Genomic DNA, 11313 nt, shown 5'->3' on the forward strand with positions numbered 1-11313 from the left:
GGGGGGGGGGGGGGGGGGGCCTGCCGTGGGCCGGCTGCTTTGGCCACACATCGACTAAAAAGGGCAAGAGCAGGCTGCTGAGGCAGCCCGGAGGAATCTGGGAGGCTCCCTGGGGGAGGGGCCGCCGCCAACGTCCCAGCAGCTGCTGGGGGGGGCCGGTCCCTGCGGGGGGGGGGCGGAGACCCCTCCCCCTCCGCTGGGTGCGCCGCCCATGGGCGGAAGCAGGGTGGGCGTCCTCCGAGTCCTTCTGGCCGCAGCAGCCGCCAGCTGGTTGCTGCAGTGCTGTGGGGGGGGGGGGGGGGCGGTCCCTGCCGGAGGGACGCAGTCTCTGACGACAGCCTGGGGGCCCTCCCGACGCGAGCCTCCCCCCAGGAGCCCCCCCCAGTGGGCGAGGCGGCTCTGTTCCCTCTGAGCGGCACTCTTCGCCGCAGGACTGCCCTTCCCAGGGCTGCTCGCCAGGTTGCAGGGGCCTGTGCCCTTCCGGGGGAGCCATGGGGGGCCGGCCCTCCCCCCCCGGGTGCCAGAGGCACTCTGTCTCTGGAGCTGGGGGGGCGGCCTTTCTCCTTGAATGCCCGGGCCTCGCCTTGGAGATGCCAGGCTGGAGGTGCCGCGGTTCCCAGCCGTGTGAGGCACCCGAGAGGACTATCCTGGCAGCAGTCTGGCCCCGGAAGTTCTGCCCATACACGCAGCAGCCACTGAGCGTGTGCAGAGTGTCAGTTCTCACCAGCCAGGCACTGTATCGGTAGTGGTGGAAGCGCTCGGCACGCGTTTGGCGTTTCCAGCGGGAGAAGGCGTGTGTGGCTGGCTGGCTGGCGCCGGCCTCATCCTGGGACTGGGCTGAAGCGGGATGGTGGCCGTCCAGCGGCCGCAGGGCGGGTGCGACCGTGGCCCATCCACGCAGTGGTGGCATCCCTGGCCACCGGGAGGGGCCCCTTGGTGGTGTCTGCGTCTCTTGGGCCGAGTCAAAACCTGGCCCGCGGGATCCCGTGCAGCGAATGCCAGCCGGGGCCGCGCCTGGCCCCTGCCCCGGTGCCTGGACCGTCCTGCCTCCGGCCACTTGGCTTTGGGGGGACAGAAAATAGTGAAGAGCCCCCCCCCCCACCGGCAAGACGCCTCTGCTTGGCTGCAGGCAACCCGCGTGCAGGGACAGCTCTCCCCGATTTCCTGGAGGGCACCCAGAACCACCGGGGGTCTCAGCTGCGCCCGGCTGGCCTCACCTGGGGCCACCTAGCAGGGCCCGCTCGGCCGGCTCCACGGGGTGCTGGCCGTTTCCCTCCAGCCATTTGACCGCCTGGCCTGGGGGGGGGGTCAGCAGGTGCACTCGGTGCTTTGGGAAGAGGGCAACCCCCGAGAGCCCTTCAGATGTGACCTGGTGGTCGACAGCCGCCGTCCGTGCTCGATCGGCTGCGATTAGGGTCAGGGGGCAGCAGGTCTCCTTTCTGGCTCCCCGGGGACCGCAAAGAAGCCACGTCCTCAGCAGGGCTGCCGGGAGGGTGCCCCTCGCAGACACAGGCGGGTCCTGCAGGACTCGACCCGGGACCCACGCTCCGCAACCTTTTGCCAGGTTTGCACATGATGCGCGATGGGTGGGTGGGGCAGCGAATGCCCCGGAAGGCGGGCGGAAGAGTCCGGTGACCTTGCCGGGCTGAGGTGCAGAGGGGCGAGTGCCGCGTTCCGCACCCGGGAAAGGGGGACCAGATGCGCGGTGGCAAGATGGGTGGCTTGCAGGGGCGCAGGAACTGGGGATTGCCGCGGACCACCGACTGGACGAGCGATGTGGTTGCCAACGGAGCGAGAGCTGCCTCATGTCCAAGTCACGTGAGGCGCTGGGTCCCCTTCGCTCAGCGCCAGCAGGGCCCCTTCCGGAGCACCGTGCCCGCCTCTGGGCCCCACCGTGTGAAGGTGCAGGCCAGCGGGAAGGGGCTCGGAGGAGAGCCACACAGGTGGTCCGGGGGACGCCAGCCCTGCGGGGAGAGGTGGAAGGAAGTGGGCCTGTGCAGCCCTGAGCAGATGGCGGGTGGGCTTGCTTGGGAGGCTGCCGCGTGAGGAGCCAGCCCACGGTCTCCCGGATCATCCCGGAGGACAGACTGACTGGGGAGCCAAGTGCTGGCTGGACACCAGGAAGACCTCCTTCAGTGGAGCCCGGGGCCGGGCCGGGCCGGGCCTGGGGGGCTGCGGGTGCTCCCCCACGGGAGGCAGTCAAGAGGCAGCGGGGCAGCTCCTGTCAGGGAGGCTTCAACTGGGGGCCTGTGCTGGGGGGGGGGGGTTGAGGGGCTTCTGGCCCCTCCCAGCTCTATTCTGTGGGAGTAGCCGCAAAGGGGAGTGTGTGCGAGGCAGCGGTGGGGCCACCTCCATGGGGTCATTGCCTGCAGGGTTTCTGTGGCAGCTGCCCCTGAGGGGGAGTGCGGGCACCCCAAGGGGGGCCCAAAATGGTTGGTGAAGAAGTGGAAGAAAACTCGTGATTTCCAGTTAAGTGACTGGTACAAAGGCAGTTGGAATATAGCGACTGATGACAAGTTCGCATGCAGTATGAAGGTGAAAAGGGTTGGCAAATATGAATAATGCCAATGATAATTGGGGGTTGTTTACTGAATGCGTATTAGTAAAAAGGAAGCATTAAACCTTCCATGCAACTCTGGATGGGGAAGCGCCTTCCTGAGGGAGGGGAAGGAAAGGAGAAAAAGGGAAGAGGGGTATTTGTGGCTATATATGCATGACTAGCAGGCAGTGGAAGGTCCCAGTGCGGGATGGCACCTTTTGTACCCCGCGCTACATAATTTAATTAATAATTGCTTTGATTGATTTCCATTATTCAGTTTATTTGCACTGTAAGCTTGTTTTCCTGTTTTATTTTTTTGCTGTTATTTTTTTTGTATTGCATCATTAAGTTAGTTAATAAATATGTTCTTTAAAAGTCCTTCGCCATCCTCCCTAAGATGACCCCCCCCCCGAGAATCCCAGAGACCTGCTAAGTGGGACAGGCCTGGGACGCCAGTGGGGGTAAAAGCGGGGCGCAGACTCGGCCAGGGCCTGGGGTGCTGAGCAGAACAGCCTCGTGTCCAGGCCCCCTGCAGCCCCCCCCCCCAAAGGGCAGGCCTGGACAGTGGGGGGGGGGGCACCCCTACCGGGACCACGTGCTGCGCGGGAGCCTGGGGCCGCGTGGGGGGGCAGAGACGAGGTGGCCCCCCAGAGGAAGGGGGGCTGCCCGCTGCGAGCCCTCGGGGTGCCCCGGCTGGCCCGGCCGCCCTTCCTCAGCCGCAAGCCGGGGGCGCTCGGCCGACCCCCTCCGCCAAACTCCAGCTCGGCCTCGGGCCGAAGGGCGCCCCCTCCCCGGCTAGGCAGCCTCGGCGGGGGGAGGACAGCGGCCCTGCGGGGGAGCTCCGCGGCGCCATGCGCCGCCTGCGAGCCCATCAGCCACGGGCGGGGCGGGGGGGGGGGGGGCCGCGAGGAGGCCAGCGCCGAGCTGGGGGGCGCCTGCTGCAGCCAGGCCCCCCCCGGAGAAGAGCCCCCGCACTGGCCGGGGCTCCCCTGCAGGGTGTCTGCCGGGGCGGCGTGCCTGCGGAGCCTTCCGAGCAGCGTCTTCCGCCAGGCCCGAGGGAGGGGCCTTCCTCGGGGGGGGGGGGCCCGGCGGGGGGCGGCGCTCCGGCTCAGCCCCGTGGGGGGGCCGCAGAGCCTGCGCGAGCCGCCGCGAGACCCGCGAGGCCGCCCGCTGCCACCAGGCGGCGCCACCAGCTGGGAAGGCGGCGTCCTAGCCGGGCTCCTCGCCTGCCCGCCTGCCTGCCTTGGCTCAGAACACCCCGCGCCTTTTCCGGGATTCCCGTTCCCGCGGCCTGGAGTGTGCGGGAAGGGCTGGCGTGGCTGTTCCCCACGCTTCTTCCAAATGGAAGGGGCCTTAATGACACTCTGTGTTCATGCTCTTCTCGCCCTGCCGGAAAGGCTCCCCGGTTGCTGATATCCCAATTCCGCCCGTCCTGCCATTCCGGGTTGCAGTGGGGTAACCGGCTTGCTCCAGGAGGCCCCGTGCGGGACGCCCGATCCGGAGGCGGGGAAGGGCCGGGGCGGCAGGGGGCGCCTGCCTCAGCACTGGTGCCAGGCGCAGGGGCCGGGGCCCCCGCATGCCGGGGGTGCGTCCTGCGGGGCCAGAGCGACGCCCCCTCGGCTTGGCCGGGTGCTGTGCTGCAGGGCTGGCCGGCTGGCAGCTGCGCGGGCCACCTGCCGCGTTCTCTGGCTCGCTTGCCCACGCTTCTCGCCCTGGTGCCGCCAGCTGCTGCCTGCCCGCCTGCCTCTTGACGCGGCCGGAGGCAGCCAGCTGCCGTGGAGCGCAGCCCTGAGGTGGGGGGCTGCCGCCACTGGTTCCCAGGGGGGTCCGGGCCGGCCCCCGCCCCCTCTGGGCCTCCGTTGCGGCTCTCCTGAAACGGGAGATGCACTGCCGTCGGTGGCAGAGGCTCCGCGCGGCACGTGGGCCGGATCCCTGCAGCCTGGCCGGGCGGGGCAAGGGGAGAGGAGGCGGCTGCCCCCCCCCTCACGGCGCCTCTCGCTGCAGGTGAGGCACCGCCAGTCGGGCCAGATCATGGTGCTGAAGATGAACAAGCTGATGAGCAACCGGGGCAACATGCTGCGTGAGGTGCAGCTCATGAACCGCCTCTCCCACCCCAACATCCTCCGGTGAGGGGGCCCCGTGGGGCGGGGGGCGGGCGGCTGCCATGCGGGGGCTCCGGGCCTTCCCTGTTGCTGCCCCTGTGCCTGGCGCCCTCCCCACGGCCTGCCTTCCAGGCCCCGTGGGATGCCTCGCGTGGGGCCTGAAGCTCTCCAGGGAGGGCAGCTGCGCGGGGCTTGGGTTGCCCCCGAGCCCAGCCCTCCTGTTCCTTCCTCCTCCTCTTCCTCTCCTCGTGGCTCCTCCGTACCACTTCCCAGCCGACTCGCGCCGTGGCCTGCCTGCTCCGGGGCCCGCCGGGATCCCCTGTGGAGGCCTCGGAGCCAGGGCCCTTGGCCGCGGGGCGGGGGCTGCCACGGGGTCCGTGCCCCCTCTGGGCAGGGTCCCGGGGGCTGCGAGGGCCCCTTGGGGCTCAGGCAAGGTGCCGGTCCTGCCGGGCCTCACGCCTGTCTCCCTGCTCGCCTAGGTTCATGGGGGTCTGCGTGCACCAGGGCCAGCTGCATGCGCTGACGGAGGTGAGAGCCCGCCTGGGCCGGGGGGGCGGCCGGGGAGCAGGGGCCGGGCCGGCCAGGCCGGTCTCGAGCGGAGTGGGGGTGAGGGAAGGCCCGGCCTCACCGCACCCCCCCGTCCGTCCTCGCCGGCAGTACATCAACGGGGGGAACCTGGAGCAGCTGCTCGACAGCCCCACGCCGCTGCCCTGGTCCGTGCGCATCAAGCTGGCCCTGGACGTCGCCCGCGGCCTGCGCTACCTGCACAGCAAGGGCATCTTCCACCGCGACCTCACCTCCAAGGTAGGCCGCTCCCGCCTGCCTGGGGTCCTGGCCCAGCCCCGGCCTCGGGGCTCCCCCCGGCCCCGGGAAGCCTCACCGCCCTGCTTCTCCCCCCGCCCAGAACTGCCTCGTGCGGCACGAAGACAACGGCTACATGGCCGTGGTGGGCGACTTCGGCCTGGCAGAGAAGATCCCCACGTACAGGTGAGCCCCCGTGGGCCGAGGCCGCCCGCCCGGGACCGGGCCCTTCCGCGGCTGACACTGGGCTCTCCTGCCTTCCTCCCCAGCGAGGGCGGCGAGAAGGAGCCCCTGGCCGTGGTGGGCTCCCCCTACTGGATGGCGCCGGAGGTTCTTCGCGGGGAGCTGTACAACGAGAAGGTACCGCTGGGGGGCACCCGTGACCGCGGAAGCCTGGCCGGGGGACGGGGCAGCGGGAGCCGTGCGCTGGGCCCGGAGCACACGGCGGCCCCGCAGAGCAGGGCCTCCCCACCCGCCTCCCCAGGCTCCCCGCAGCAGCGGGGGGAGTCCCACAACCCCCGAGCCCCGCAGCCCGTCCCACAGCCTCCCCCCCGACAGGCGGACGTCTTCGCGTACGGCATCATCCTCTGCGAGACCATTGCCCGGGTGCCGGCCGACCCCGACTATCTGCCCCGCACCGAGGTAAGCCCCTGCTCGGCTGGACTGGTGGGCAACCGGGAGAGCGGCCCTTCCGGGTTGGAGGTCCGGCGCGCCACCCCACAGCAGCACGCAGCAGCCCACAGGGTCCTCCGGCAGGGTCTGCTGTGCCGGCCGTGGCAGAGGTGCCCCCGGAGTCCCGGGCGTCTCCGGGGGCTCCAGGGCCCAAGCCCGAGCCGTGTCCGTCCCGGGGGTCAGCAGGCCACACAGCCTGGCCCGGGGCGCCAGGGGCCTGTACGAGGCAGAGGCCTCCTTCCGCTGGAGCCACAGGGGGAGGTCCGGCTTGCGCTCACGGAGCCCTCGCCTGCCGCGGCGCCATGGAGTGCGCAGAGCCATGCCCGGCCTGGAGGCCTCGTGGCGGGAGAGGCCGCGGCGCCAGGCAATGAGGGGGCCCTGGGGCGGGTTTGCCGCCTCTACGGCAGGTCACGCCACAAGGCATGGCTGTGTGCCGCCTTGCCTCTTGTCCCGGGAGCAACTCGCTCTTCTCTTCCGCCACGTGGGCCAGAGTGGGAAACGGCTCGCCCCCGTGGCTCGCCAGTGGGGAGCGGGTCCCACAGGTGTCCTCTTAGGGGCCGGGTGGGCGCCAATCGCCCATGCTGCGGGGGAGGGAGCCGCCTGCGAGCGCGTGCGCGCGAGGTGGCTGGTGGCGAGCAGGGCAGGGCAGGCGGGGGCCCAAAGGGCCGGGGGAGCCTGCCGCTTGCAGGGGCGACCGAGCTGAGAAAGCCTGGCAAGTGGGGTGAGCCCCGCACCTGCTGCTCCTCGCCGGAGGAGCCGTCGGCCAGAGCGTCCCCCCGGCTCAGCTTTCCCGGGGAGGCTCCTCCGGGCTCGGCTCGCGGCCAGCAGCGAGGCCGGGGCCGGCGGGGAGCCAGGCAGAGCCACGTGGCTGCTGCTGGCGCTGTGCCCACGGCTGTCGCGTCACACGCCGGGCCGCCCGGGGACGCCAACGCCCTCGCCACACCGTGCCTGCGCCGGGCGGGGGAGGCTGGCGTTTCCGGCTGGGCCGGCTCCGGACCTCTGCCGCGGAGCGCTCGCCCGACCAGGCTGGGCCGGGCAAGGAAGGGGCGCGGGGCCCGTGCCGTGCCGGACTGCCTCCGCCAGCCTGTTTCCCGCCCCGCAGAGGCCGCCCGTGGGGGCGCTTGCCGGGGCCACAGCAGGGGATGAGGCCCCCTTCCTCGAAAGCCGGGGCGCTCCAGGCCCCTCTTGGCACCACCCGCCCTCCCAGTAAGGAGGCCTCCTCCCTGGGCATGAGGCCGGGGTCTCGAGGGTCCCGGGTGTCCATCTGGTCCCACGGGAGGAAGGCTTGCTGGAGCGCAGCCGGCGGCCAGCTGCCTGTGCCGGAAAGGGGGGGCTGAGCAGCGGCTGATGGAGGAGGGGCAGCTGGAGCCCCCGCGGCCTTCTGCGTGCACCCCACACCATCCCCGATGCCAGCCTCATTGCCACTCCTGGAGGTGGGCCTGGGATGCCTCCGTGAGCAGGTCTCCCCTGCTGCACGGCGGTTCTGGCAGCGAAGGGGCAGCCCAGGCGCACCAGGCAGTCCCTGTGGATGCTGCGCTGGGCGAGGGAGGCGGAGGCAGGTCCCGCGGGCCTCGGGGGCAGGCGGTGGGGGGAGGCGCATCCGGCCTGAGAGGTGTGCTCTGCTCCGAACCGCCTGGCCAAGGGGCACGTGCCGGCTGGCCAGCATCCGCGGTGCACGGCTCTCTGTGCATGCAGGCGGGGGAAGCGGCCCCACTCGGGGCCCCCGCAGGAAGCTGCTCCCTGGCACAGGCAGGAAGCCCGGCTCCGGCTCCGCGGCTTTCCCGCCGCTCGGTGCAGGGCCTGGCCGGTTTGCTCCGGCCGTGTGGGCCGCATCCCCAGAGGTATTCCCAGCGGGCTCCCGGGAGGGCGCGGGGGTGGCCGGACTGGGCCAGGCTGCCAACACGCTCTCTTCGTTTCCCGCAAGGACTTTGGCCTTGACGTGGACGCGTTCTGCAGCCTGGTGGGCGCCGACTGCCCAGCAGCCTTCCTCCAGCTGGCCTTCCACTGCTGCAGGGTAAGCTCCCGGCACGCTGCCCCCGTTCCTGGCCCGGGGGTCTCTCTGTAGCGTCCATCCAACAGAAGAACTTCGAGGAACACGCTGCCCCGGAGGGCCTGGGCAGTGCCTTGGGCCGTGGGACGCCTGCCACGGGGGAGAGGGTCTGCGGGCCGGGCCGGACACATCCCCGCTTTCATCCTCCAGGAGGGGCCCTGCCGCAGCCATGACCTTGGGGGGGATCAGCCCCAGCAGGGGAGGGGCTGTGGATGCGCAGGGCGCCCACACAGCGCGTTTGCTCCGGCCGGGCCTGGGCCTGCCGAAGGCTCCTGCTTGTGGGAGCGCCTTCCAGAGGAAGAGCGCTCCTCGCTCTGCGGGCACAAAGGCCCGGCTGCCTTTCGGGGCCACCAGCGGGCTTCCTCTCTCCCCTCCCCTCCCCTGCTCTCCTCTCCTGCAGATGGAGCCCACCGCACGGCCCTCCTTCCAGGAGATCACGCAGCGCCTGGAGGCGGCCCTGGGGCAGCAGCTTGTGGCCGGTGTGCCCAGCCAGGCTGCCCTGCAGGGCGAAGGCAACCTTGCGCCTCGGAGCCCGGCGGCGGCCGCAGCACTCAATGGTACCCCTGGCGTGGCCCCTGCGGGCGGCCCCAACTCCGCGGCTGCTTGCACGGGTGGGGGGACGATGGGCCGCTCGAGGAGGAGCCGCCCATCGCCTTGGCACGGCTCACCCGCCTGGCCTCCTCCTGCCTCTGAGTAGGGTGCGCAGGCCGGGCCGGGCCCCTTCCCACGAGATCCTTGGCATTTGGCGCATGCAAGCGGCTCTCCTGCCCTTGCAGCCTGGAGGCCCGGAGCCCCCAGAATGTGCCGGAGCGCTGCCGCCCTGACCGGCCCCCTCCTCCTGTTTGCAGGGAGGGCAGCCACAGGGGACGCGCCCCTCACGGCGCCACGCCGCCCACTGGACCAGCAGCTGCTGCCCCCGGACCAGCGCCTCTCCCGCAGCCAGTCCGACATGCTCCCGCCCCGCGGCCAGGACACCCCGCAGCGGGTCAACCCCTTCTCCCAGCGCCAGGACCTCCGTGGGGGCAGGATCAAGCTCTTCCACCCGCCCAGCAAGTCGCTCATTTCCTTGACCTTCGACCTGCCGCCCCCCTCGCCCTTCCCCCCCGGCACCCCCATCACGCCGGAGCCCGCGGTGGAGGCGCAGTGCGACTTCGCCGCCCCCGCCACCCCCTTGCGCCGCTGCCGCTCCCTGCCGGCCTCCCCGGAGCCGCCCCGTCGCGGGCGGGCCCCCCAGCCCCCCGGCAGTGACCCCCTCTCGCCGGACAGCGGCGGCCCCGAGCCCCCCGGCTCCCCCGCCAGCGAGCTCATGGACTGCAGCCCCGACAGCCCCGTCCCGGGCACGCCGCCCCCCGCGCCCCCGCCCGTCCCGCTGCCCCTGGCCAACGGCAGCTGCATCAGCACCGCGGTGTCCGGCGCCCGGCCATGGCCCCCCGACAGACTCCTCCCGCAGACCTGCGGCGCGCCCCGTGGCTGGGCGGGGGGGCTCTCGGAGCTGAGCGTGCCCTCCGTTGTGGACGGGGTGCCGCCGGAGCACGCGGGGGCCGCCCTGGGCCTGGGCGCGGCCGGCGGGGGCGTCCTGGAGCAGGACGAGGTGCTGTCCTGCCCTGCCTGCTGCCTGGGCCCCTTCGGCTTCAGCCTGGCCTCCGTGTGCCACCGGCCGGCGGCCAGCACGCCACGCTACCAGAACCTGCGCTGCGAGGCCAAGAGCCTGCGCTGCCCGGAGAGGCGGCAGCCGCGGCAGCCGCCGGGCCCTGGCCCTGTGCTCTCGGAGCCGAGCCTCAAGCTGCCGGAGGCGCAGTCCTGAGGCCCGCCGGGCGGGGGCCGCCGCCGCCCCTCCGCCCCCCGGGCAGCCTCAGGGACGCCGTGCCGTGCCAGCCGGCCGCGGTTCCGCGGCAGGCCGGGCCCCACAGGACCCCGAAAGGAGCCACCGCCAGCTCCGGAGCCGCGACCGCCCTTCCCGGCGAGGGCCCCGGCCGCGCCACACGCCGCACAAAAGCTGGGGAGGGGGAAGCCGCCCCCAGGACTGTTGCCTGCCCCCCACGCCACACACGTTCCCGCTGCAGGACTGGCGGCTTCGCCAGGGGCCCTGCGGCCTCCTCTGCCTGCTCAGCTTGGGCCCCGCTCCGGAGGGCAGGCAGTCCCCCCAGGCCTGGGCAGTGCTGGGGTGGGGGGGGCGCAGAGGCAGGATGGGCCTGTTCTCCCCCCCCCCCTGCTGCATGCAGGATGGAGGGGCGGCGGCTGGGGCACTGCAGCCGAGGCGGGCCTGGCATGGGGGTGGTGGGACAGGAGCCCCCCGGGGCACTTGGGCAAAGGGGGGCTGTGGGGGCACCCCATTTGTGGCTGGTAGACCAGCCCAGGCCGGGTGGGATTCGGAGGTGCTGGGCGTGGCCCAAGCTCCTCGGGGGACCAGGGGACGCGGGGACCCAAAGGAGGCGTCCAGCGGCCCCCTTTGCTCGCCTCCCCCTCTCCTGCCCTGGTGCGAGGAGGAGGGCAAGGCAGGGGAAGGGAAGGGAAGGGAACCTCCTGGCCACCCTGCGTGGGGCCGAGGCCTCCCTTTTGCCCTCCTATATGCGACGCACTGGTGTAAAATGCAGGTGCATTTTAATAATGATAAATGCTACTTAATATATTCAGCTTATTTAAAGTGTTGACAAAATAAAACTTGACACCTGTCCAACTGCCGCGCTGGCCTCCTTTTTGCTGCCCACCGGACCGGCCCAGTGGCCAGGAGGCGAGCCCTGAGCCCTCACTGGATCGTGGCCTCGGGCTCCTTAGAGGCGCGGTGGCCTTTGCCGCATGGCAGCCTCTCGGGGCAGCCCGGCCTCCTGCGCGGCCCGGGCCCCTCCGGCCCTCCGCCAGCCTGGCCCTGCCCCTCGGCTCGGGAGGGCCGCTCAAAGGCCCGTGGCCCCAAGTCCCCCTCTTCCCGGTCGGAACACACAGTTGCCCCTTCATGGCTTTATTTATCTATCTGAAACAGATCTCAAGATAGCACACTAACCAAAAGCATTACAGCACAATTAAAATACTGATACAATATAAAAATGCACAGTAAAACAACCCCCGTTACCAAACAAAGCAGCCGGCCCGTAAAATACTGGGGGAATAAAACGGTTTTGCCCTCGCGTCGGCACCAGGCGCCCCTCTCTGGG

General features: G+C 71.3%; 1 protein-coding gene across 1 annotated transcript; it reads left to right on the plus strand.

The window, feature by feature from the left end:
- Positions 1 to 1713: 1713 nt before the first annotated feature.
- TESK1 (testis associated actin remodelling kinase 1) lies at positions 1714 to 9968 on the plus strand. The gene is made up of 10 exons (XM_044443873.1): positions 1714 to 1943; positions 3991 to 4665; positions 5121 to 5169; positions 5299 to 5445; positions 5546 to 5628; positions 5712 to 5802; positions 6001 to 6084; positions 8039 to 8128; positions 8565 to 8721; positions 9013 to 9968. The coding sequence occupies exons 1-10, from the start codon at positions 1714 to 1716 to the stop codon at positions 9966 to 9968; spliced, it is 2562 nt and encodes an 853-aa protein (XP_044299808.1).
- Positions 9969 to 11313: the final 1345 nt, after the last annotated feature.

This window comes from Varanus komodoensis, unplaced genomic scaffold (assembly GCF_004798865.1).
Source record: "Varanus komodoensis strain SLA01 unplaced genomic scaffold, ASM479886v1 scaffold43, whole genome shotgun sequence".
In the NCBI taxonomy this organism is placed as follows: domain Eukaryota; kingdom Metazoa; phylum Chordata; class Lepidosauria; order Squamata; family Varanidae; genus Varanus; species Varanus komodoensis.

What these genes read in the sequence shown, in the direction of transcription:
- TESK1 (XM_044443873.1), top strand. Translation starts at nt 1,714, where the DNA reads ATGGGTGGCTTGCAGGGGCGCAGGAACTGGGGATTGCCGCGGACCACC. An exon ending in TCCCACCCCAACATCCTCCG is followed by an intron (nt 4,666 to 5,120) that starts GTGAGGGGGCCC and finishes CTGCTCGCCTAG; the next exon opens with GTTCATGGGGGTCTGCGTGC. An exon ending in TGGCCTTCCACTGCTGCAGG is followed by an intron (nt 8,129 to 8,564) that starts GTAAGCTCCCGG and finishes CCTCTCCTGCAG; the next exon opens with ATGGAGCCCACCGCACGGCC.